Source organism: Anser cygnoides, chromosome 5, assembly GCF_040182565.1.
Source record: "Anser cygnoides isolate HZ-2024a breed goose chromosome 5, Taihu_goose_T2T_genome, whole genome shotgun sequence".
Taxonomy (NCBI): domain Eukaryota; kingdom Metazoa; phylum Chordata; class Aves; order Anseriformes; family Anatidae; genus Anser; species Anser cygnoides.
Window position 1 is genome coordinate 12,428,058 of NC_089877.1, and position 24,856 is coordinate 12,452,913.

Sequence of the window (24,856 nt, forward strand, 5' to 3'; positions counted from 1 at the left end):
TTCATCTTCCCAAGAAACCCTTACACACAATGAGAGTGTACACTTGGGGAGAGTAAGAGAGCCACTCTGTGGTGCTTAGCTGCCTGCCACGGTTAAGCTACAGTGCTCACCACACTCCAGCTGATGCCCAGCAGGTTCCTGAGCAGCCCCTGCAGCCAGCTCCCTCGGGGAGGTGTTGGCTTTGTACAGCCAAATGCCAACGGCTTCATTCAGTAGCTAAAAGAAAGCTGCAAAAGAAGAGAGAAAGCAGGACAGTGAACTGCAGCTGGGTCTGTCTGGACTCTAGCCCAAGTTTTCTAGGAAGAGTTCCCATAATAGAAAGTCTGTTTTCAGAGCTTTGTAGCTGCAGACAAGCAATATGCTGACAGCAACGTCATACCTGGATTTCTTCTACTCACAAAAGATGGAGAAATAAACAGTATTTGGGGTACAAAAATGTACCAAATGTCTTCTCTGCCATACCGTAACATCTTACTGTGTAAGTACACGAACAAGCAAGGAACCTCGTATCACCAAGCCACGGAGCGGGGCCGCATCCTGGCTGGGGACCCTTCGGCACAGGGAGTTTGCAGGAGAATTGAGTCAGCGATGCTGCTGACTGCAGGGGGTTGGGTGGGCATTGCCACCACGTCCAAGATGCAGGTCCTGGTCTCCACACAGAAAAACTACATTGGCAAAGCTGGTCCAGAAGTGGAGTGGCTGGGGGATGGAGGCGTCCCAGGTTCATAAATCTCACCTGGGCTGAAAGCAAGGCAGGTGGGAAGCTGCTGAGGACAGAAGATGCGATCACTGACCAAAGACTTGCTTTTTTTTTTTTTCTTTCCTCTTTCTTGTTAAACTGTCCTTTTATCTCAACCATGAATTCTCACAATTTTTTCATTTCTCTCCCCCACTCTCAGGGAGAGTGAGAGACCAGCTGTGTCATGTTCAGCTGCCTGCTGGGTTAAACCACAAGACCACACCAGCAGGGAACAAGGCTGGGCCCAGCTCTGAATCCTTCCACTCCCTCCACGACCTCATCTTCTAGGGACAACAGTTTTCCTCACATGGAAGACATATATAGCACAGGCAGACTTTTCATGGGCACTCTCTCATGCTGGCACAAAGGTGGCCAGAGCGCACTGCCAGTATTACAAGTTGCAATTCATCCAGGGCTTCTCTGTGGTATTTCTTCCCTTTTTTTGTCTGCCTTGGGCCATGGTTTGTAAAGGGGAGCAGTTATTTGTCTCTCAGCTTCACCAGAACAAGCTCCTGGGGCTTTCTTTAGCTGCAAGGCACTGTCCTACAGAAAGGAAACAGCAGGTGAAAGAATGGACAGGTATCACCTGAGATGTTAAGGCACGAGGTACGGTAAGCATAAAACACGTTATGGGCCACAAAGCAGCTCCATCCTGAAACTGCTGTGCTGTATTCGTGCCAGCAGAGAGCAGTGGCAGTACAGCAAAGCATCCTGCCTGGTTCTGGCGATGTACCAGTGCATCGTATTCAGTATCTTGGTTGATTTAACATTAATGTCTCCAAGTCACACGTGGAGGCTTAAGCAAGGTTTTTGGCTCTTCAGCATATTCAGGCACGACCATAAAATCAGCCTGCTCACAAAAGAGTTAGGAAGGTATCTTAGGATGTCTGTATGCAAGCCTCAACAGGTTCAATATCCTGGTTAGGGACAGAGATTTCTCCATTTTCTTGGACACCTCCAGGGACAGAGGCTGCACAGCTTTGCTTCCAGGCACCTCTTCCAGCATCTTACCGTCCTCTGAGGGAAAAAAACGCTTTTTCTGCATCATGACAAACCCACCCTTTTCAGTTTATGACCACATCCCTCACCTCATTGCTGCTTACCTCAGTAAGGCACCTGTTTTTGGCTTCTTGATAGTCTGTGTGTACCTTCACTGCTGCAGTGTTGCCAAGCTTCTTCTCACCAGCTGAGTGCCCCTGCACCAAACCTTCTTGGTGGTAACTGCTGAGCTTGCTCGAGGTGAGGGCGTGCAAGGCTGATTACAGCTATTACAGCCTATTGCTGCCCGCAGGTCTGTGACACAGACAAGCTCCTGACAAATCCCATTTGCAAGCAGGCTCTAAGCTAATTAGAAATAATTAACCACTCTCCTTTAAGCCTAGTGACCTAGTCACCTACTGTGGTGACAGTATTTTCTAATGGCACTGAATTATTTCAGGGTAAGGTCTGAAATTAAGGTCTGAATGAGAAAAGCAAGGCTCAAGTGGTTAATCAAGCTCTGCCAGGCTTCCCAGCTGGTGATGATAGCCTCCACTGCAAAGGTGCTTGCAGCAGCATCTTCACCTACACTGGGTGACCCCTAAACCAGGGTTTTCAGGTCTTACTAAATAGCTGGCCTGTGGTCCTACTTGCCATCTCCAGGGCATGGGTTATCTTTTTTTTTTTATTTATTTTAAACTCTGCACATTTTTTTTCCCATCTTTTAAATGCAGATTGTGTTTTGTGTCACATTTCAGCATCTGCAGGAACACTTTCTGCTGACTGCTTGAAAGTATCTTACCTGCATCCGGTTGGGTCAATCCTGCAGCAGGACCAGCACGCTCCCACCCAGGATATTAATTAACATGTCGAGGCATACAAATACTGCCTATGTGCTGACCTCAGCGCAGGAGATGGCCAGAGGAATGTCTGAGATGGTCCAAAATCCCAACCAGGAGACCTGCTACAACAGGTAGTGGCTTTGTGCAAAGCCAGGTAGAGGCTGAAGCCATGCAGCTCCTCTGATCCATCTTCCCTCAGTCCACACTCTCATCTCTACATCTCAGTCCCTCGACCACTCTGGAAACTGAAGACAAAGTGTCCTCAGTATGCACACAGACACAGCCTCTATGCACAACAATACCTTAATTTTAAGTATATCCAACCTGAATTTCACCCTTACACCTCAATTATCACTCAAATGCCATAGATCATGCCACAGACCAGGAACAAGCAAACTCCTTTTTACTTACCCTGTGTTTGCTAGATGTTTATTCTCTCATCCCATGGTCCCATTGGTGGTGTCACAGGAAAGAAAACCGATCCCTTCTCTATATGGCAGATCTGGCAACATTAACTCAATGCCCACCAATGTTCAAATTATGGGAGCCATATCCCAAGTTGCAATGGCAAACTGGTGGGCATAGCAGAGAACAGTTTTTACACACCCAAATAAATGCATATAAAGAAAAGAGAAAACCTAGATACTCTTGTCCCCCATCTCTCTTTTCATACGTACAGTAAAATCAGAAGAAATATAGAAACTAGCAATTTGGCAGAAGGAAAAAGCAGTTTTCTCCTGGTGTAGCCCACCTGTAACTAGTTTCTCAGCTTTTGCAAGAGGCAGGTGGACATCTGTAGAATTGAAAACCTTTGTGTGGAAAAAAGTTGTTAACCTTGATAATAGCTATCCACTATTTCTCACAAATCTGTGAAAGATTTGGGTGGGGATACTTTGGAGGAAGCTAAAAAACAAAACAAACAAAAAAAACCACGGCGTTTCAAAGAATCAAAGTCAGCAGCAGAACTTGGCACTAAGGATGGACAGAGAGGGTACTAAACAGAGATATCTCAACCAGTTCAGAAAGACCTTTTTCATTTTCAATGTAGAAAAATGTGGAGCTATTTCATTTTGACACAAAACACCTGGCCCATTTTGTCTGCACTAGAAATTTAAACTTTGGTCTAAAATAATTAATTTTAAGTTGCAAGTGAAAGAAGTTTGGTTTGGATTCATAGAAATGCTCTAGAAATAGATCTTAGTGCAAGTCCCTGCTCAGCAAAGGTATTTGGAAGCAGTTTGGGGCCAAGCACTTTCTCTCACTGAGACAAGTCTTTTGCAGCTCTTCTCTTGCAGAGCCCCATGCGGTTCCTGCAAGAAGCACTTCCATTTGCACATGCTCTTCCTGAGCATCTGAAGTGGCCCTTACTCTGTACCAGGTGCACAGTAACCTGTCTGAAATACGTGTTTGTTTTTCCAAAGCTACTTGTGTTACTAGTTTTTCTTCTTCACTTGTGATTGAGGCTGTTAAAAAAATAAAATCAGCAGCAACTGAGATCCCCATTAGCTCTAATTTTGTAACCTCACTGATCCTGCCTTTTTTTGTAGAAACCTGCTCCCTTTAACACCAGGATGAACTTGTTATTTCTGCAGCATTGTCCTAGTTTCGCCTGGGATCAGGTTAATTTTCTTCCTAGTAGCTGACGTGGTGCTGTTTTCAATTTAGGATGAGAACAGTGCTGATGACACACCGATGTTTCAGCTGCTGCTGGGGACTCCTTACACGAAGCCAAGGACTTTCCAGGTTCTCACCCTGCCCTGCCAGAGAGGAGGCTGGGGGTGCACAAGCAGCTGGGAGGGGACACGACCGGGACAGCTGACCCCAAACTGGCCAAAGGAACATCGCACATCATATGCTGCCATTCAGAGCAATAAAACGGGGGCAAGTTGGCTTGGGGGCTGCTGTTGATTAGGGACAGGCTGGGTATCAGTTGGTGGTGAGCAATTGCATTGTGCATCACTTGTTTTCTTTCTTATTTTGTGGTTAGTTTTTTTTTTCTTTTCTTTTCTTTTTTTCCCTCCTTCTTATTAAACTGTCCTTTTATCTCAACCATGAATTCTCACGCTTTTTTGATTCTCTCCCCCGCTCTCAGGGAGAGTGAGAGACCAGCTGTGTCGTGTTCAGCTGCCTGCTGGGTTAAACCACGAGACCACACCAGCGGGGAACAAAGCTGGGCCCAGCTCTGAATCCTTCCACTCCCTCCACGACCTCATCTTCTAGGGACAACAGTTTTCTTCACATGGAAGACATAAATAGCACGGGCAGACTTTTCATGGGCACTATCTCACTGCCAGCACAAAGGTGGCCAGAGCGCACTGCCAGTATTACAAGTTAAAATTCATCCAGGGTTTCTTTTCTGTTCCTTTTTTCCTCTTTGTTCTGCATCATTTGTTTTTGTTTGTTTTCCTTTTCTCTTTCTTATTAAGCTATACTTATCTCAAGCCACAATTTCTCACGCTTTTTCTTATTTCAGTTCTCTTCCCCCATCCCACTCAGGCACGCAGGGAGTGAGTCAATGGCCCTGTGGTGTTTAGTGGCCTAACAGGATAAACCACAGAAGACATCTCATACACGAGGTACACTTCATGTGATTTTTTTTTTTTGGCTAAGAATCATGAATTCGTATTTATGTGAATCCTGCAATCTAGTCCAGATCTCACCTGTCTTGACAAAGAGTCATTTCTATTGATCCTAACCCTTCTTAGCTCATTCAGCAAAGTCAAATAGCAACAGGTATGTGAGAACATAATGGATGAATCACTTAGGAACCCATATATCTTAGGGTTTTATTTTTTTCTCAAAGTGTTTCAACTAAGAGCTGTAGCCAGTTTAATCCTTCTTTGGTTGTGGGGTCACCTAAAAGCCCCCCGCTTGGATGACAAAAGATCTCTAAAGCCATTTGTAACCGCCTGCTTTAAAGAAACACTCGAGACAATTTTAAGTAGTCCCTTGATGATCATGAAATAGTAAAAATTGCAGGAGAATGCCCCAGAATGACAAGAGCTGATTAAAGTAAAATAAATAAGCAAAATGAAATGTTTCAAGAACTAAAATTAATTAGGAATTGCTTCATTTGCTTTAAAGGATTATCTTCACTTGCTTTCTTTGTAAGCCTCCAGGCTTTCTGTGCAAAACTTGAGTATAACTTTTCACAATAAATTAAAATAGAGAATTTATTTTCACTTACAGTGACATGGCTCCCTGAATCAATGCCATGGGAAACGAGTTCCAAGAACTGCAGGCCTTATTATCGCCGTGGGTACTATGACAGCCACTCCCTGATATGGGGACTGAGCAGCGCTCACCTTATCCATCAAGCAGCATCTCCTCTCTCTGCTGGCATCTGAGGGCTAAGAATAGCACCACCTGAGGGCTATCTTCACGTCTTCGGTTTCCCCTTCTGCATTTCTGGCAGAAGGCTTCTCCTGGCCATTTCCCAGGCTTTATTCTAGGCTTCCTCGCCATGCTGTTTTTCACCATCCTCACTCTCTTACAACGCACCTTGTTACAAGCCAAACACCAAAAGGCAGAGGGGCAGGTGAAAGATTCAGATGTAGAGCCAAGAGAGAGAGAAAAAAATGAGTAGCAGATTCATTTGGAAAACACAACTTTTAAAAAAAAAAAGGAGCTCAGTTTAAGGGATGTCGTCATGTTGAGAAGAACGTTTCCTGATTCAACAGAAGAAAAGCGGGCTGTGGTCCAGAGCAACCCAGATTTCTCTGCTTCTGTCCGCTGAGCCCAGCACATACGGCACCATCCTTTTGCCAGGCATTTCAGGCTTGTTTTGGCCTCATGCGGGCAAAATGAAAACATCTTTCTTGTTCACTCTTCATTCTGTAAGTCACATGCTAAGCTTCCATGAGTCTTTTGTGCCATGCCCTGGTAGTCACCATATCTGGCACATTTCAGTCCAAATAAAGAAGAAAATTTTTGAGAAATCAATAGAAAAAAATAAAATGGCAAGCCAGTCTTCATTTTCCATTAAAAACAGCATCTGTTACTGTGTTTGGTGTTGCAATATATTGGCCCATTAACCAGGTCCTCTGTGAGCATCTGCTCATAGTAAAAGATCTTGGCAACCTGTAGCTACAAAAGGTCTAGTTTGCAGGCTGCACAAAGCTTTGGGATCAGAAAAAAAATAGTAAAAGCTTGTGGGTTGAGATAAAGACAGTTTAACAGGGCAGAAAAGAAAGAGAAGTCATAATAATAACAGTAGTAATAATAAAAATATGTACAAAGCAAGGGATGCACAATGCAATTGCTCGCCATCCACTGACTGATGCCCAGCCTGTCCCCGAGCAGCAAACCCCAGCCACCCCATATTAATTGCTCAGTGGAATTGCTTAATATGGTATGGAAGATCCCTGTGGCCACTTGGGGTCAGCTGTCCTGGTTCTGTCCCCTCCCAGCTCCTGCTGCACCCCCAGCCTCCTTGCTGGCAGTAGAGCACGGGAAGCCAAAAAGTCCTTGGCTTAGTGTAAGCACTGCTCTGCAACAACTAAAATACCAGTGTGTTATCAACATTATTCTCATCCTAAATCCAAAACACAGCACCATACCAGCTACTAGGAGGAAAATTAACTCCGTCCTAGCCAAAACTAGTACAATGTAAAATGTCCGTACAGGTAGAGGACATAAGTTGCTCTTCCCTTGTCCACTGATGTATCACTCCAGGATAGAAGGCCAATAATTCAGTCAGGCTTACTTTGGCTGTAGTGAGGTCACGTTGGCTGTAATCTCCAAATCTGCTTGGTTTTGGAGTCCCAGGTCAGTCCGATCTTTGATATGAATCCATACAGACCTTTTGTTTCAAATGAGCACGAGCATCCCCTGCAAAAATCTTTAAAAAAAAAAATACAGGCATCAGTAGATTATAACAATTATTTTTCAAAAGTGGAAAAAAAAAAAAAACCTCCCAGTGATCAGAAGAAAAAAGAAAAGAGAAGCAAACCGGGGGGGAGCCCTCCACTGTTCCGTCTTTACAGGTAGGTCTTTCTAGCCAAGCTTGATAGCCCAGTAATTCAGCTGCCTTCTGGATTATAAATCCCCAATCTGCTCCAGATCCCCAGAAAATGGTACTCTGTAAACATATATCCACACCTCGCAGCAGTTTCTGCGGCACTGAGGGATTCCAGCTCCTTTCCAAGTCGGTGCCCACCCTGTTGCCAGGAGGAACCACCCCATCACCACTTTTAGTATCATCCAGGGAAAGAATGGGAGGGGAAGAGGTGCTAGAGGATTACTGCTCCTAAAATATTCACTATGTCCTTTAGCAACGGTAAAAGAGGAGTGAAATCATTAACATAATTAATAAGATTGCCATGATTAATTAGCTAGCCAATTAACTGCAGCAGTTGTGGTAGCAACTGACAGTTGATGGTCCTTAACTAGTTAAGTATCATAATATTTAGAAGTTCCTCCCAGGAAAAAAAAAAAGAAAAAAATAAAAAAAAAAAGAAAATAAAAAAAAAAAAGAAATCCCAAAGGTCACAGCTAACAGAAACTAGCACAGCTACGAGCAGCAATAGAGGTGACGCCCACCAAGATTTGCTTGAGGCCACCCAACTCAACCCATGGACACGAATTTCAGCTACTTGAAAGCCATGTGGAGGGTGGCCAGTGCAGAAGTAGGCCCTTAATTCACCTCGTCATCCCAGGGTAAAACCTGAACATGCAGAAAAAGAGGAACAATGATTCAAGCTAGTCATCGTTTCTGCAATTGGATTTTAACTGGGTTTCCAGCACAGATACAGCTGGCTTGGGGAACACCTCCTTTCTCCCAAGATGGCTTATTAGCCAACTAAAGAAAAACAAAGAAGCAAACAAAACAAACAAACAAACCCACTACTCTGATTTGGAACCTGCCACTAACTTCACAAGGATGTAGCCCATCCCACCAAGCCGTGCCCAGACGTTTGCACAGAGGGCTGTATTGCACAGTGCCTGCAGTCCCGAGGGTAGGTTTGATGACCCAAGTCACCGCCTGACCTCTGTTCTAAAGCAAGATTCCCACAACGTCCAAGACTAGAAATAATCATGTTGCAGTTTAAGTACGCTGTCCCCTGCTGTGACAGTGTTGTTAACAGTAAAAGAGCATCTGTATAGAAAATAAAGTACAGAGAAATTTGGCAGCCTCTATCAAGGAGCAGCAAGGACCAGCTGCTCCCCAAGGGATGGCAGGGGCAGGGATGGTCCCCAACCCAGGCTGGTGCTGTGCAGGACTTGGGCACCCTGGGCAGAGCTGGGGCTGGGAACTGGGGAGCTCTGTGGGTGCCCCAGCCAGTCACAGAGGGGCCAGGTGAGGCTGGCCAGAGAGGTTGTGGAGTTCCCCTCCTTGGAGATATTCCAGAGCCATCTGGACGTGGTCCTGGGCAACCAGCTCTAGCTGACCCTGACTGAGGGTCAGAAGAGATGATGTCCAGATGTCCCTTCCCACCTCAACCATTCTGGAACTGTGCGATTCTATCCCATTCCTCGTCCCCAGCCCTGAATGTTTAAATTGTTCTGTTGCTTACAGAGTAGGGGAGGAGGGAATGGGAGGCAGACTGCTCTTCCCCCTCCTGCTGCATCGCCTGCAGCTCAGCTGATTGCCACCCTCCCTTGCTTCCCCTTCCCTTCTCTCCCCCAGGGAAGCACCCTGTCTGGGGCTCTGCCTCCCCTCCCATTGCCCACTGACCCCCTTCACCATTTGCTCATTCCCTGCAGAGATCAGGCAGGAGATATATTTTGGGGGTTTATATCCAAGCTGTGTGCACTAGCCAGATTTTGCCTTGCTCTGCCGTGTCTCAGCCACTACAGGATGAGATGTCCCCCAGAAGCAGAGATGGCACAGAGAAGCCCCCAGTCTCCGTTTTGGCTCTGCTCCCACATGGCAGAGGGACGAGGTGGCTCATCCACCCCGTGAGGCTGTTCTCCTCTTCCCGTCCCAGAGACCACAAGCATTGCCAGCCGCAGCTGTCACCGTGAGGGTCACCATTCAGGCTTCAAAGTCGGACTTAAAACAGTCCAAGATGCAGACAGCCTCCAGGTTATTGTGGGAGCCTCCTGGGACTGCTGGCTCCTCCAGGGCCCCACGATGGGGCTGGGTGTCTCCACCAGCCTTCCCTCTCCCCTGCATCGTCAGTGGTGGTGTCCTACAAAAGGCACGCACACATGTCCACCTCTCCCCACCGCAGCTCTCACTTCAGCCTCGTTTTCTGCCAGACTTGCCCTGGAAAGAGGAACTCACCAGCAAAAATAGGGGAAATGAACCGGTCCATATGGAAAGAACCATGGCTATGTAAGCAGCTTTCACAGTAGAAATGGATTTAACTGTTTATTACCCAAAACACGCAGCTGCTCCTCTGTATCTCTGAAAATGGTGCCCAGCCAGGCTCAGGCACCCCTGGGCAGGATAGGAGCAGCACCTCGGGTGACCGGAGTGCTGCGGCCAGAGGCCACCAGCGGTTCTGCAGCCCCATGCAGGAGGTGCCCTTCTCAACCAGAAACACCAAGGGAAGGATCCGTCCCTCAGGGGAATTGAGTACAGGTGGCTGCAGAAGGCCTTGATGTGGATGGGGATGATGGAGAGGGCAACATTGAACCTGGTCACCATGGAGGGCCCCCCCCCAAAAAACACCAAGGCCTGTCCCAGGGGCTCGGGCAGCTGTCTCGCCAGGAAACACAAGCAGCGTGCTGTTCCCCCAGTTCCTCCCGCTTCCTCCCCTGCATGGCCAGCAGCCTCGCCTCTCCCCTGCCATGGGGAAAAGCCCTGCAGCACAGCTCATGCGAGCAGGGCCGGATCTCACCCCACTGCATGAGCATGGCTGCGGTGCTGGGGCCAGGTCTCGTGTGTGGCACGAAGAGCCAGGGTCATTTGGGGTGGCCAGGCGCTGATCTGGAGAATCACTGAAGCATCAGTCAAGGGAGATTCATACAATGGCATTGCGTAGGTGCCGGTACAGTGCTGAAAAAGAGATTTTTTCCTTGATCCATCTCCAGCAGAGCAGCTTTCACAGGGAGAGGGAGCTTTCGCTTTAGGGAGGCAACAATCTCCAGGCATCTCTTTTCTGCCCCTCACTCTGTTTTCTCAGCTCCACTCAGCCCTTTATCACGTTCACCAGCTCTCACTTCTCCTTTCCCCTTGTTAATTCAACCTCCTCCCAAGAGGAGGAACCACCCGGCAGCTGCACCCCCGACTGCCTCACTTCCCCAGCTCCCTCCTCAGCAGCGAGACGTCTGCCGCGGTCCCCCCAGCTCAGCCATGATCCGGGTGCTGAGGGTGGTCGTCCTCACCTGGGCGCTGGCAGCTGTGAGTAGAGGGGCCGAGTTATCCCAAGAGCTGTTGCCCTCTTCAGGGCTTCAGGACTGCAGGAAGACCTTGAAGGTCCCGAGTCTGGAAGTCCTCCCTGGTGGGGGCTGGGATAACCTGAGGAATTTGGATATGGGCAGAGTCATCAATCTGGGCTACTCGCTCTGCAAGACCACTGAAGATGGGTCCTACATCATCCCAGATGAGATCTTCACCATCCCTCGCAAGCACAGCAACCTGGACATCAACTCTGAGATCATCGAGTCCTGGAGGAATTACCAAAGCGTCACCTCTTCCTCCATCAACCTGGAGCTGTCCCTCTTCTCCGCCATCAACGGCAAGTTCTCTCAAGACTTCCACCAGACCAAGACCCACCAAGTACAGGACCAGGCTTTCACCACCCGAGTGCAAGTCAGGAACCTGGTTTACACCGTCAAGATTGACCCAGGAGCGGTTCTGGACAAGAGCTTCAAGAAGCAGTTGATGGTGATTGCCAGCCACCTGGAGAACAACCAGACACGGATGGCTGATTTTCTGTCTGAATTGCTGGTGCTCAACTACGGCACCCACACCATCACCTCTGTGGATGCTGGAGCCAGCTTGGTCCAGGAAGACCAGATCAAAACAACCTTCCTGAAGGACAGCTGGGGCATGCGGAATGCCATCACGGCCTCGGCCGGCATAGCCTTCCACAGCATCGTCAATATGAAAGCCGAGGGCTCCCTGGACACCAGCTCCTCCTTCACCAAGCAGTACCTGGAGAACCGTACCAACTCCAGGGTGGAGAGTGTCGGTGGGATCCCCTTTTACCCAGGCATCACCCTCAAGACCTGGCAGGAGGGGATTAGCAACCAGCTGGTGGCCATCGACCGCTCGGGGCTGCCCCTGTACTTCTTCATCAGCCCCAGCACCCTGCCAGAGCTGCCCACCCCCACGGTGAAGAAGCTGGCCAAGCGAGTGGAGGCAGCCATCCGCCGCTACTACACCTTCAACACCTACCCCGGCTGCACCGATGCCACCTCGCCCAACTTCAACTTCCACGCCAATGCTGACGACGGCTCCTGCGAGGGGACCATGACCAACTTCACCTTTGGGGGAGTCTTCCAAGAGTGTGCTGGGCTTTCTGGCCCTGATGCCGGCGCTGTGTGCCATGCGCTGGAGCAGAAGAACCCCCTCACGGGGGATTTCTCCTGCCCTTCTGCCTACACCCCGGTGCTGCTGGGCATGCAGGAGCGGGAGGAAGGCCACAGCCACCTGGAGTGCCACAACAAGTGCACCCTGGGCATCTTCTGCCACCGCGTGTGCCAGGACGTCTTCTGGCTCTCCCGGGTTCAATTCAGTGCCTACTGGTGTGCTGCGAGGGGCACGGTGCCCCCGGACTCAGGCTACCTCTTCGGGGGGCTGTTCAGCAGCCACAGCGCCAACCCCATCACCGGCGCCCAGTCCTGCCCTTCGGGGTACTTCCAGCTGAAGCTCTTCGACGACCTCAGGGTGTGTGTGAGCCAGGATTACGAGAGCAGCATCCAGTACGCCGTGCCCTTTGGGGGCTTCTTCAGCTGCCAGGCGGGGAACCCCCTGGGGGGGCAGCACCATGGCACCCCCGAAGACCCCTACGCCAAGCGCTGCCCCGCGGGCTTCAGCCAGCACTTGGCGCTGATCAGCGACAGCTGCCAGGTGGATTACTGCGTCCAGGCCGGCATCTTCACGGGGGGCTCGCTGCCCCCGGCTCGCCTGCCGCCCTTCACCCGCCCCCCCGCCAACCTGCCGGCCACCGACACCGTGCTGGTGAGCAGCGGGGACGGGGAGAGCGCCTGGGTGAGGGACGGGCAGAGCCGCGTGTGGCGGCCGGCCCAGCCCGCCGAGATCCAACGCGCAGCCGAGATGGTGAGGGGCCGGCGGCTGACGGGGGGCGAGGTGGCTGGCGTGACCGCGGCCGTGCTGGTGGGGCTGGCCACCCTCCTGGCCATGGTCAGCTACGGCCGCTGGAGGTACAGGATGAGGGGGTACCGGGCGATGGGGGAAGGGGACAGCCTGCCCGTGGGGAGCCCTGAGGACAGCGCTGTGGTGAGCGTGGGTGAGGGGTACCAGCAAGAGACAGAGGGGCTCACGGCATGAGCATCCCTCAGGTCCCAGTGCTGGGCAATGCTTTGAGCCCCCGGTCTAGGCAAAGCCCCCCCCGCCCCTCAGCCCCTATCCCCACAGAGGCCCCAAGGTTTCCCCCAGCTCCAGCCTCGAGCACCCCCGATGCTGCACAGCCTCTCTTCCCGCTCCAGACTCCCTGACTGACTTCTGACGCCATCTCCTGGGGCTGTCCCATCACCGTGACCCACCACGACATGCGCCTCCACGTTCCCTCTCCCAGGCAGCTGTTGCTTGAGAACTAAACAACCCCATACCTCATCGCAGGCCATGCCTCCTCCCTCCCCCCGGAGACAGCAAAAAGGGCCCTCCAACCAGCCCCTGAAGCCTGTGGGGTGCCAAAGGACAAGGAAACCCCAAGCTGCCCCCAAAGAGCAGGGGGAAGCCATGCGACACCCCCTCCCTGACCCAATGGGACACCAGCAAGTCTCAGCTCCACTGCAGAGAGTGCCTCCGTGTAAAAGCATGGGCTCAGGATGTATGCAGTGCCCGACCCCTTGGACCACCCCCCATTCCCCCATAGAGCCCCCCCAGCTATTTTTGACACCCAAGGCCAGCACAGATAGCATTAGCAACGCTCGGTCTCCCGGGAAAGGAGGGAGCGAAGGGACAGGAGGACCCCCCCTGACTCCATGTATATCTAGCGTGGTAGATATACACACACGTAGAGAGGCACGGATCAGTTTTATTTCAGCCAGCAACTAATTGCATAGGCAACACGGCATTAAAAAATAAAAGGAAAAAGTGATGTTGTTAAAAGGCTGCGTCATGTTAGAGCCGGCAACCCGGCACCGTGGGAGGGTAGGGGGGTCCCTTCCTCTCTGAGATCACTCGAGGGTTTTGCATAGCTCCAGCTGGGGTTTTTCTGCAGCAGGGGAATCCCGGGGCGCAGGCAAGGAGAAATCACACTGCTGCACAACTGCCCAGAAGGGGATTTCCTAGGGGAAGAGATCTTTCTCCCTTGAGGTAGATGTCTGGCCACCCTACAGGGAGGGTGGCTGCAGGACAAGAGGTGCCTGGCCCTCCCCGTGGGTGTCCCCTCCCTCGCCTGGCCACACAGACGACGGACAGAAGACAACAGAGAGTCCAGGCCGCGCAGGGACAGCGAGCATCCTCCGCCGTCCGCTTTTATTGATCCCCTGCGGGGTGGCCGGCTGGCGGCGACGGGCCCGCAGATGGGGGGAAAGAGGAGAAACAGCGATGACAACAGAATGACGCACATCAGGACAGACCCCACACCGCCAGCCTCCGGGACAGAGGGCAAACCGACCCCAAAGGAAAAGCAGGAGGGGGTCGAGAAAGGGGGCTAAACAAAAAGGGACTACGAGGACCTAACCCCACAGGGGGCAGCTTGGGCAGCCGCAGCGCTGCCCCTGCCTGGCGCGCTGAAATGGGGTCTCTCTCGCGGGGTGGGGGCCAGAAGTGGGCACAGAGCAATGGGGAGGATTTCCCCAATGAAGCCCCCCAGACACTGGGACCCCTGTCCCACACGTGGCTCTGAGAGGCCTTGTGAAGTCCCCGGGGCTGGTGGGGACCTCAAGATGCCATGCAAACCCCCTCCCCACCACCGCCCTACCTCCCCCCCACACATCAACCCCTTCAGCCCCAAAATCAGTGTGCCAACCCGCTGCCAGCCACCCTGTCCTCCCCCCGCCAGCCATGTCCCCCCAGCCCCCCAAAAAACTTCACCAGGGACCCTCAAGTCTTGGAACCCTGCTGGGATACAGCAGGGAGGGGATGGGATCCAACAGAGACCCCCAGTGGGGGGCACCGACTGCTTTTGGGCCACCCCCACCCCACCACGAGCATCACCAGGCTCAGCCCCTGCCCCACGTCACGTCCTCCCAGCCGCCAGGCTGCCACCCCAAACACCACCAGCCCTATATGTACATATATACGACAAACCCCCAAAACATGAGGTATATAAAATTTGACACGGGGACACCCCCATACAAACAGTTCAAGGAACCCACTACTGTGGGGGGGGAGACATACTGCCCCCCCACACTCGGCTTTCTACCACCCTTCAGCCCCTTCCCAGCACAGGGGCAGCCCGGACAAGGGGACCCCACAGGACACAGCTCAGACACAGCCAAGAAGAGAGGGGATATGGGGTGGGGGGTCCGGTTAAGATGGACCAGGCCCCTCCCCCTCCAACCTCTGTGGACAGAGACCACCCAGGAGGTACCAGACGGGACAAACAAACAAACAAATGGGTAAGGGACGAGGCAGGGCCAGAGCGAGAGGGACCCCCATAGTCCCTGCGCCCACCCCACAACCCCTGCTCCCACCCCTATCCGCCCAGCACCAGGATGGGGTCCCAACCCCAGGTGGGTGCTGGGGGGGGATCAGGGACCCAGGCGAGGAGAGGGGAGAGGTCTGGCCTGCCCATGGCGACCCCCAGCTCCCCGGGACAGCACACAACAGCGGCTAGCTGGCAGGGACGGCCAGGCCCGCTGAACCCCCGTGGCTCAGAGCACCAACCGGCTCTGCCAGCAGGGAAGGGACGTCCCAAAAGACGTTCTCCCATGCCCCCAGACAGCCTGGAGATGCCCCTGCTTGAGGGGGTGCTGCCTTATCCGCAGGGGGGGCAGTGGGCAACCCTCCCCGTGGCGGTCTCAGTCCTTCTCCTGGGCCAGGCTCTCCTCCGTGATGCCCTGGGCCGCCAGCTCAGCCAAGACATTGTCCAGGTAGTTGATGTCAGGGTAGCCGTGGCCGGTGAGGTTGGAGCCAAACTCTGTCTTGTGGTGGATCTCGTTCCATATCACCGTGTCCGACTCGCCTGTGGTGCTCGAGGTCCCGATGGCAAAAATCAAGCGCCGGTCCCAGGCCACCAGCAGCAACTTCAGTACCTGGGGAGGGGGAGATAAGGCAGGCAGCAAGGTGGGTGCAGGGGGCTGCAGTCAACACCCACATTCGCTCAGGGCGTGCTTATCATCCAGGTAAGCCCAAGCAAACCTCCATGTGGATTTGGCTGTGTAAGCCACGTCTGCTTCTCCCCATGCCCCAAAGAGCTGCTCCCTTCCCTCTCCCCCTCAATACACCCCTGAGGACACTTTCGCCAGCTCAAGCCACCCCGGTGAGCCCCTCTCACCTTCCTGCCCTTCTCGCTGTCGGGCAGGTAACAGTGCCGGGGGAAGCCGCGGGCAGTGAAGCTCTTCCCTGGGTTTGGATGCTCTGGTCCCTGCAGCGTGAAGTGGGAGAGAAATAAAAAATAAATTAATTTAGAGCTCAGAAGCATGCTCTGGGTGCAAGGCAATACTCCGACAACAGCGCTAAAAAACACCGTGTCCCCCTGCCACCAAGCACAACACTTTTGCAGGGCTTTACCCCCGATTTCCCACAACACGCTCACAGACAAGCAGCTCCACCACCACGCTTCCCCAGGGGCCGCACCTGCACCCCTGGGGGGATGTTGTAGATGATGCGGATGGTTTTGCAGTCCGAGTGGCCGGGCAGCGCGTGAGGGATGATGTGATACTCCATCTTCCCCGGGGGCTGCGTCCCCGTCTTCACCCCATAGATGGTTTTGCAGGTCGGACACTGCAGGCTGCCATCCTGAGAGGAGGAAAGGAGTGGAAAACAATGAAACCAGCACTCCCCAGCACCACCCAGAACAACACTGAGCACCGTTTTCATCATAAACATCCAGTCGTTTCAAAAACACTCCAGCAGTGGTGGGGGAGGGCTGGGAAAATTTACAGACCAGCTTTAACGGAAGACCTGAGGTCTGAATTTCTCTTCCTCATCAGTTTTGCAGTCCTCACTGCTTTCCCTACCTCTAGTTTTTGTTTTAGTTTGACGGAGAGAGAAGGCATAATAAAAAAAAAAACTCTAAGCGATGTGAAACATTTTCCAGGGAATGCCAAAAAACCAGCCATTTGCAGAGGGCTCAGAAAAGCCCACCTGCAGCTGGAAAAGGGAGGTGCTGTGTGTCTCCACTCAAACCCACGTGAACCAAAGTTCACTGCCACCAGCCCCAGGAGAGAAGGCAAGGACATCGACCACAGTGAGAACCAAAATACCCACGCAAACCTCGCTTCTGAATCAGCGCTTCCAGCAAAGTGCTGATAAAAAATTAACTCTGCATCAAGGCAGGGGGGTAAGAGCCCTCAGCACCTTCCCAGCAAGAACTATTTTATCTCAGGACGTGGCTATGGTGTGCACCACGGCCCCGATGCGCCCACCACAGCGCAGGGGTCTTGGAATTAGGGGATTTGGGCCCCCCCAGGGCTGCAGCCTCGCACCTTGTTGCCGTTGTTGTACATGGCCACCAGGCAGTGGAGGTGGAAGATGTGGCCACATTTCGCCAGCTTCCCCACCAGGTCGGGTTTGATGGCGGACTGGGGCCCCTTGTAGCCGGAGGGTGCCGAGAGGCGCTCCATGCAGATGGTGCAGTCCTGCAAGGATGGGGAGAAGGGTCAGACAGACAAAAAGACAGACAGACAGACCTGATTGAGCCGGCGGCGCCAGGACACCGGGCCAATGCCCTTGGTGGGTGCCCCTGGATCAACCTCCCCACCCTGAGGAGGGCAGGGAGCCTGTGCCACCACAGGGGACAGCCACCATAGACCCCCATTGCCCACGTCCCCAGTGACTCGTCCCACATAAAAATGCCCCGTGGACATCCCAAATAGACCCCGGACAGCCCCTGCTGCTCGCACCTCATCGGGTGGATGCCGCACCTTCTGCAGGTATTTCTTCAGTACCTCCTCGGGGGTTTTACCTGCGGGGAACAAGAGTCGGAGGGCCTGGAGTGAGGCGCTGGAGAAATCCCCTGCTGGGGCAGAAGACGGGGCCCACAGGGGACCAAAGGTGAAAAAGAGGCCAAGCGTGTCTCACCCTTCTTGGCCTGCTTCTTGGTGGTCTTGCGGCAGGTGTGGGAGATGCCAGGGATGGACTGGATCTCGCTTTTGCTGACAGGCGGCGGGTGCAGCACCAGCTTGGGCGGCCGCGTCAGGCAGACGGGCAGCCCCGCCGCGCTCATCAGGATCCCTGTGATGCCTGCGCAGGGGAAAAGGGGGGAAAAGCACTAAGCAACAAGACCCCAAACCTCCAGAATCCCCCCAGAAACCTCCCCGGCAAGCACCCGCCGGCCCCCACGGCCCCATCCTCACCTGCCAGCGCGGGGTTCACGGGGCTGGAGCCGTTGAGGTTCTTCACGGGGACGGTGGGGACCCTGCGGAGAGTCCACGGAGGCCATGTCAGGGCCCACAGACGGCGTCCCCATCCCTCACCCCCCGAGCCAGGCCCGGCACCAGACAATAGTTGCCTGAGCAACTGAGCAGGCCCTGGCTGGAAATAGAGAATCCCCCATGGGGGGCAACGTGCCCCCCCGGCCCCGCCGCTGCCTTTTCTCCGGCTCTTTAGAAACCCCGCCTGCGTCTCCAACTATTCACGGCCCCTTTTTGTCGCTGCTTGCCAGGCTGTTGTGTTGTGGGTTTTTTTTCCCCTCCTTTCTCCTACAGCCACGTAGCTGTGGCTGCTTCCCCCCCCCTCCTCCCCGAGGCTTCTCTTCCATGGGAAAGTTTCCTGGTGGGTCAGGAGTAGGGAGGGAAGGGGGGGACAGGGAGGGAGAGGAAAGGGGCCAGGCTGTGACAGAAGGCTGCTGGCAGGGCCAGACAAAGGGGAAAAACAGGCTCATTAAATGATCCCAACCCCCCCAGGAATAAAAAAAAAAAAAAAGTGTCTTCTGTAGGCCAGGGGCCTGGCAGGACCCCTTCTCAAGGAGCCCTGAATGCCTTTTCTTTGGTATTTGTGCTGCCCCCCACGCACCCCCGGCCCCTCATTGAGATGCAGCACTGTGCTCCACCAGGCGCGGCGGTGCTCAGGGCTGAGCGGGGGGCTCGGCAGCGCCAGGCCGACAGTTGGACTCGATGATCTCAGAGCTCTTTTCCAGCCTGAATTATTCCACCCACCCCGCGCAGGGTGCTGGGGTGCCCCCAGGAGGGGCCAGCAGACCCCTCTGCCCACGGGACACCTCCCGTTCAGGCTCAGGGATGCAGGAAAACGTCAGAGAAGGACACATCCCCCGTTCTCCCCGCAACTACCCCCTCGCTCGCACCCGGCGGGACTCACCCGGAGGCGATGAGCACCCGGGACTGGGCGATGGCCAGGCGCTGCAGGTGGCTGCGGTTCAGGGTGCCGAGGCCGGGGCGGGATGCCTTGCCGCTGCCGGCGCCAGGGCCGGGGGGGCTGGCGGCGGAGACGACGGAGCTCAGCGCCGGCGTGCTGGCCGCCTGCTGCCGGCCCCCCTGGGAGGCCAGCACCTTCAGCGAGCCGCGTGCCGCGGCCGTTCCGTCGGCTGCCTTGGCCCCTGGGGCTGGCGCGGGGGCTTTGGGGGCTGCGGGGGGTGCGGGGGGGGCTTTGCGAGGCTGCAGGGTGGCAGCCCCGAGGCCGCCCGCGGACACGGCGGCTTTGACGCTCATGACCAGGAGGCACTGGGGGCAGGCGCAGGTGGGTGCCGGGGGGGCCGCGGCCGCCCCCGGGCTGGCCGGCCACGACTGTGACTTGGGCAGGGTGCCCGAGACCAGCGGGTAGACCATGTCGAGGCGGCGGCGGACACGGCGCTTGCGCTGGGTCTGCCGGTTGATCTGGCCCATGGTGGCGAAGTCAATGACGTAGCAGAAGCCGATGGTGCTCAGGTCCACCCAGGGGTGCTGCTTCTCGTAGGCGCGCTGGATGGTGATGCCCACGTCCATGTCGTAGGGCGTCCACGAGCCGCTGTCGTTCTCCCACTCCCACACGACGCCCTTGCCCGGTGCCGACGACGGGTCGTAGTAGCTGCGCCGCACCGGGCGGATGGTGCCTGCCGGGGGGGGTGACACAGATGCTATCAGGCACCGACCCGCAGGCAGGGAGCGCCACGAAACCACCCCAACCTGCCCTGCTGGTGCTGCTCCGTGTGGGGACGGGACGGCTTTCTGGCGTGGCTGCTGTCCCCGCCCTGCCTCAGTTTCCCCAGGCTCAGGTTCGCAGAGGCACAGCCTCGATGGGGACACACAACCACAAGCTTAGCAGCAAAACCTGGTCCAGGAGCCTCCCTTAGAAGCTGGGTGAAATTAGGAATGCCCCAGGCTCCTGACGGGCACGACACGGCCCCGTCCGCCTCTCAGCTCTGGGCCAGGAGAGGGAAATAAGAGCTTTAGGAGCCAAGAGGCAGCGCTGAGCCCCACGGCACGGCACCTGCGCCCAGAAGTGGCGATGTGCACCAGCAGGGGAGAGGGGCTCAGGGCAGCCCCACAGTCTGCAGCTGCAGAAACGTCCTGCAGTGAAAACCCAGCCAGCAGCACGAGGAAAACCCCCGCAAGGCTGAGTAAAGGAGCTGGAGCAGGGCTCTGTGCCTCAGCCCCTGCTCTTCCGTCAGCAAGTGCCCAAGTGGGGCAGGAGAGCAAAGCACAAAGGCTTTGCGGCTTGCACCTACTCTCGCTAGGTATTTCCTTTCCACTGCGCTAAGTCAAGGGAAAAGCCTTCCTCTCTGGGTTGTTTCACAGCAGCACAAGGACAGGCTGGACGTGGCTGTCCCCAGCCTCGGTGTCCTGTCCCGAGCACGCCTCTAGCTCTCCCCTGACCCAGGGTTGTTTGGTTAATAAATCGGGTGAGCTCATGAACATCGCTGCCCCCATGCCAGTGGAGTCACGACACCCTTCTGCAAAATCCCATCGCTTGCTCCCATAGGAACGCGGAAGCTCAGGGAGCAGAAATCACTAGTCCTGTTCTCCAGCTTTCCACCACGAGGCGGTGAGCCCACGGCACCCTGGCACCGGGGTGAACCACGAGCATTCCTGCACTGCTCTTCCCCTTAAGTCCCGCAGGAATTTCAGTCCCTTTTAACCCCCAGCCCTCCACTGGAAATGCCCACTACCATCAGTCGCCACGCAGGACCAGGTCCCCTGAAAAAAAACGGGCTAAAAATAAGCAAAGCGGGCCACCTGTCCCACCCTGCCAAGGGGCACCCGGGGGAGAACGGCTGCCAGCCCCGGTGGCACAAAGGAGGGCCGGAGGGGAGCAGGGCCTCGCTGCACAGCGGTGATTTATCCTAATCCGGTGCGGTGCGAGCGATGGCATGCGGCATCTGGCGGTCCCTCCCCGGCCACGGTGTGGGAAAACCGCGCGGCCCCCCCAGCGCAGCGCAGGGCCGCCAGCCTCCCATTCAGCGGGGGAAGAAAGGGGACAATAGCTATTCAGGGCCTGCCAGGGTCACGACCCCCCCCCAAATCAGAGCTGTTTAATGACCCAAAATACCAACATTCCCGGCAACCCGGAGGGAAGCAGAACAATCCCCCTTTCAGGCCTCCTCCCCCCAGGCGACAATAGCCCTCAGACGGATGGCGCTGAAAGCTGTCCCCGGGCAGCAAAGGTCCCTTGTCCCCACGACCACGACCCCCACCAGCCCCCAGAGCAGGCTGTCCTCCGCCCAGGGACAAGGGACATTGCCAGGCCCCCTTCCTACTATTATTATGGGGGTGCCTGGGGAGGGAAGGGGCCCAAACCCCTGTGACAGCCACCCCCAAAAACCTGTGTCCCTAATTTCACGCACCTTGCGCTCACCCCCTGCGTATCTCCTAACACCTGTCCGTGCTCCCCACCCTGGGGACAGCCACGCCTGCTCACGTTCCCCCTGTATGTCCCCCCAAACCTGCCTCTGCCTCAACCGGGCACAGCCCCACCTGCCCGTGCCCCCAACCCAGGCACCCCCCGTGGCATGCCATGCCCCAAGGCAGGATTTGTCCCCCCAGCAGCACGCAGCGCCGGGTTCAGGGGAAGCACAGAGACAGGCACACGGGGCAAGGCCAGAGGAAGGGTCTGAAGGGGGTGGGCATGATCCTGGCAGCACAACGGTGGCCGGCTCAGCGCTGGGGGAAAAGGCAGGAGGTTGCAACAGGGCAGAGGAGCAGAGGAGGCCGGGAAGCACGACCCAGCGAAGGGCTGCAGGCACGCAGGTCAGACCAGGCAGCACCCAGGGACCGGGGGGGATGGCGTAACGCAGGTCAGCAGCAGACAAGCCTGGGCATCACCAGGCCAGCCGGCAGCAGGGCCAGCAGCACGGCGCCAGGCAGCGCGAAGCGGAGCTGTGCAATTCTAGGTCAGGCAGGGCAGGGTGGTGCAATGCAAATCCAGAGCTCAGCATGATGCAATAGGGGGCCCGGCAATGCAACCCCCCGAGCGGGCAGCGCGACGCAGCACAGCACCCGGGAGTGCAGCAGGGCAATAGCAGGGTGGGCGAGGGGATGTAACGCAGAAGAAGGCAGCACAAAGCAATACGGGACTTAGAAAGGCAGCACGGTACAGCAGAGCTCCAGATCGGGGCCTGACAACACAGCGCAAAGCAATTCCAGGTCAGGGAACGCAGGACCTGGCAGCAAAGCACCGCCCGATGCAAGCCGACGCTAAGCAGCGCGATGTAAAACAGCACCAGGAAAACGCAGGGCGATGCCAGATCAGTCGGGCCGGGCAGGAAAGCACCTGGCTGAGCGGGGCAGCCGAGAGCTGGCAGCACAACCGCAGGCAGCTCGGTGCGGGAGGGCCTGGGCAGGACCGGGCAGCGCCGGATGGGACCCGGCAGCAAGGCACAGCGCGATGCGGTGCGGCTGCAGGCGTGGAGCACAAAGCAGGGCGAGACCGGGCAGGGCTGGAAGGGCCTCGGTGACACCGTGCGGTGCAAAGGGAGCGTGGGGAGGAGCGGGCGGTGCTGGTGGTGCCAAGCAATGCAAAGCAAGGCGGTGCCAGCCCGGGGAGGACCAGGCAGGTGCTCGCAGTGCCAAGCAATGCCGAGCAAAGCAACGCCAGCCCGGGGAGCCCAGCGGCACGGTGCAGCCGGGCTGTGCAGCCCCTCACCAGGGTGCAAGGAGCGGGGCCGGTGCGTCCCGGGCTCACTCACCGGTGTCCTGGCGGAACTGGTGCATGGACTGCAGGTCGATGATGTAAGGCGCCAGGCGGCTGTCGGCCTGGCCCAGCACCACGCTGCCTCCCGCCCGCGGCCCGGCGCGGGCCACCGCCTCGATGTGGTGGCTGACGGCCGGGCTGTAGGGCCGCCACCGCCCGTGCTCGTTGAGCCATTCCCACACCACCACGGCCGAAGCGAGCAGCATCGCTCCTCCGAGCCGCCTCAGCCCCCTTCCCCGCCGCCTCAGCCCCCTTCACCTCCTCCCGCTCCCCGCCGCAGACGCCCCGCCGCCGCTGCAGCCCGCCCCGCCGGCTCCCGCATGCTCCGCGGGGCTGCCCGCCCGCCTGCCCCCGCCCCGGGGCCGTCCGCCGAGGGGGCGCGGAGGGGAAGGCCGCGGCTCAGCGCCGGGCCGGAGCGCAGCGCCTCTCCCCGGCCGGGGGCGGCGGCGGCGGCAGCGGGAGGCGGCTCCGCTCCGCTCCGCTCCGCACCGCGGCGCCCGCCCCGTTCCCGCGCCCGCGCCAGCGCGCGGCGGGGCGCCACGGAGAGCCACGCCCCCCGCCCCCCGTGACCACGCCCACAGCCCCTCGAGGCCACGCCCCCAATGCCACAGCGCCCCGCCCCTAACGCTCCGTGGCCACGCCCCCGTCGGCACGTGACCACGCCCCCACTGCTACGAGGCCACGCCCCCCGCGGCGCCGACCATCTCGCCCCGGGGGGAGGGCAGCCGGGAGGAGCCATTGCTGGGGGGGGGGGGGGGGGGGGGGGGCGGCGGGGTGCAGCCCCTCTGTGACACCCCAAAATCCGCCCGGGACACTGAGGCAACGCCGGAGGTGTCCCCACATTAGCCTCGCACCTCCAGGGGCACCCGGGCTGGGCTCCCGCAGCCCCCCAGCACCAGCACCGGCACCCACCGGACTTCATTTTCCCATCCTGGCCCATTTTGGGGAGAATCACCCCAAAAAAATAAAGGAACGCTGCCCCCACGCCTTGCACCCGCAGGATTTTGGCAAATCCCATGTCCCACACTGCCACTGTCGGGGGTGACCCTCCCCCAGGACACGGGGACCCCGGGGGTGCTGTGGCTGTAGGGCATCACTGAGAGCTCAGCTCCTGATAAATTCTGTTTTCCAGGTGATAAATATTATTTTCCAGGCGATAAATATTATTTTCCAGGCAATAAATACTGTTTTCCAGGCACTGCCCAGCCCATGGAGTGTCTGCCACCGCCGCCTGCGATGAAAAGCCATCAGGGAAGATGTAACTAGGGGCAAAAAGAGGAAATAAAGCAGGTGGGGACTGACTGGGGCAATGCTGAGCTGTGAACACGGGACAAATAGGGGGGATGGAAAATGATGAAGGTGGAGCAAATCGCCCCATCGTCCCTGGGAGTGCATTTTCCTGCAGGAACGGGGGGCTTCATGGGATGCTGGTGGTGCCACTGCGAGCCCACGCTGGGTTTTCACCTGGAGCAAGGCAAGCACCCCCTGGGGAAACTGAGGAAATCCTTCCCACCTACAGGTGGAAAGCCTGTGCAGGTTTAAAACCTACGCAACTCGCCCCCAGGCACACCCAACCCAAACGTTTGGGTTTGGGGAATTAAACACATCCTTGGGGTGGTTTGGGGGGCTCCCCCCCTGCTGCAACACAGGGCTGCTGCTGGAGAGGCCAGAGGGAAGCAGCGCCACACAAATGTCACCCAAAACCCCAAAATCTCACGTACTGAGTACGAAGAAAGGCTTTTTGTGCCTCCTCGTGCGTCTGGAAATGCCACCATAGAGCTTGGTGTCCCCAAGGAGGGTGAATCCCGACCCTCCTGGCTTCGTTCCCTCGGTGAGGGCGCAAACACCTCTCACAAGCCCTGCTCAGGCAAAAAATGCACCCGAAGTGCCCCACCATCGTCACCCTGCCCGTGGGGGCTCCCCCAGTGCTGCAGAGCCCACGGTGCAGCCCCCAGCCCCCCCGGCCCACCTCCCACTGCCACC

General features: G+C 56.3%; 2 protein-coding genes and 1 long non-coding RNA gene across 3 annotated transcripts; 1 reads left to right on the forward strand and 2 right to left on the reverse strand.

Annotated features, from left to right (window-relative positions):
* Positions 1-560: 560 nt before the first annotated feature.
* On the reverse strand, positions 561-8,014 carry LOC106033973 (uncharacterized). Its single transcript, XR_007158832.2, has 3 exons — positions 7,660-8,014; positions 7,265-7,399; positions 561-2,804 (listed from the first exon to the last, which is right to left on the reverse strand). It is a non-coding gene; the product is annotated as an uncharacterized lncRNA (long non-coding RNA).
* Positions 8,015-10,725: 2,711 nt separating this feature from the next.
* On the forward strand, positions 10,726-13,747 carry MPEG1 (macrophage expressed 1). The gene has a single exon (XM_013177774.3). The coding sequence runs from the start codon at positions 10,802-10,804 to the stop codon at positions 12,962-12,964; it is 2,163 nt and encodes a 720-aa protein (XP_013033228.2). The 5' UTR covers positions 10,726-10,801; the 3' UTR covers positions 12,965-13,747.
* A 326-nt stretch (positions 13,748-14,073) lies between these two features.
* DTX4 (deltex E3 ubiquitin ligase 4) lies at positions 14,074-23,362 on the reverse strand. Its single transcript, XM_048050044.2, has 9 exons — positions 22,869-23,362; positions 19,067-19,796; positions 18,106-18,167; positions 17,831-17,992; positions 17,653-17,714; positions 17,236-17,388; positions 16,385-16,546; positions 16,083-16,172; positions 14,074-15,840 (listed from the first exon to the last, which is right to left on the reverse strand). The coding sequence occupies exons 1-9, from the start codon at positions 23,077-23,079 to the stop codon at positions 15,607-15,609; spliced, it is 1,866 nt and encodes a 621-aa protein (XP_047906001.2). The 5' UTR covers positions 23,080-23,362; the 3' UTR covers positions 14,074-15,606.
* Positions 23,363-24,856: the final 1,494 nt, after the last annotated feature.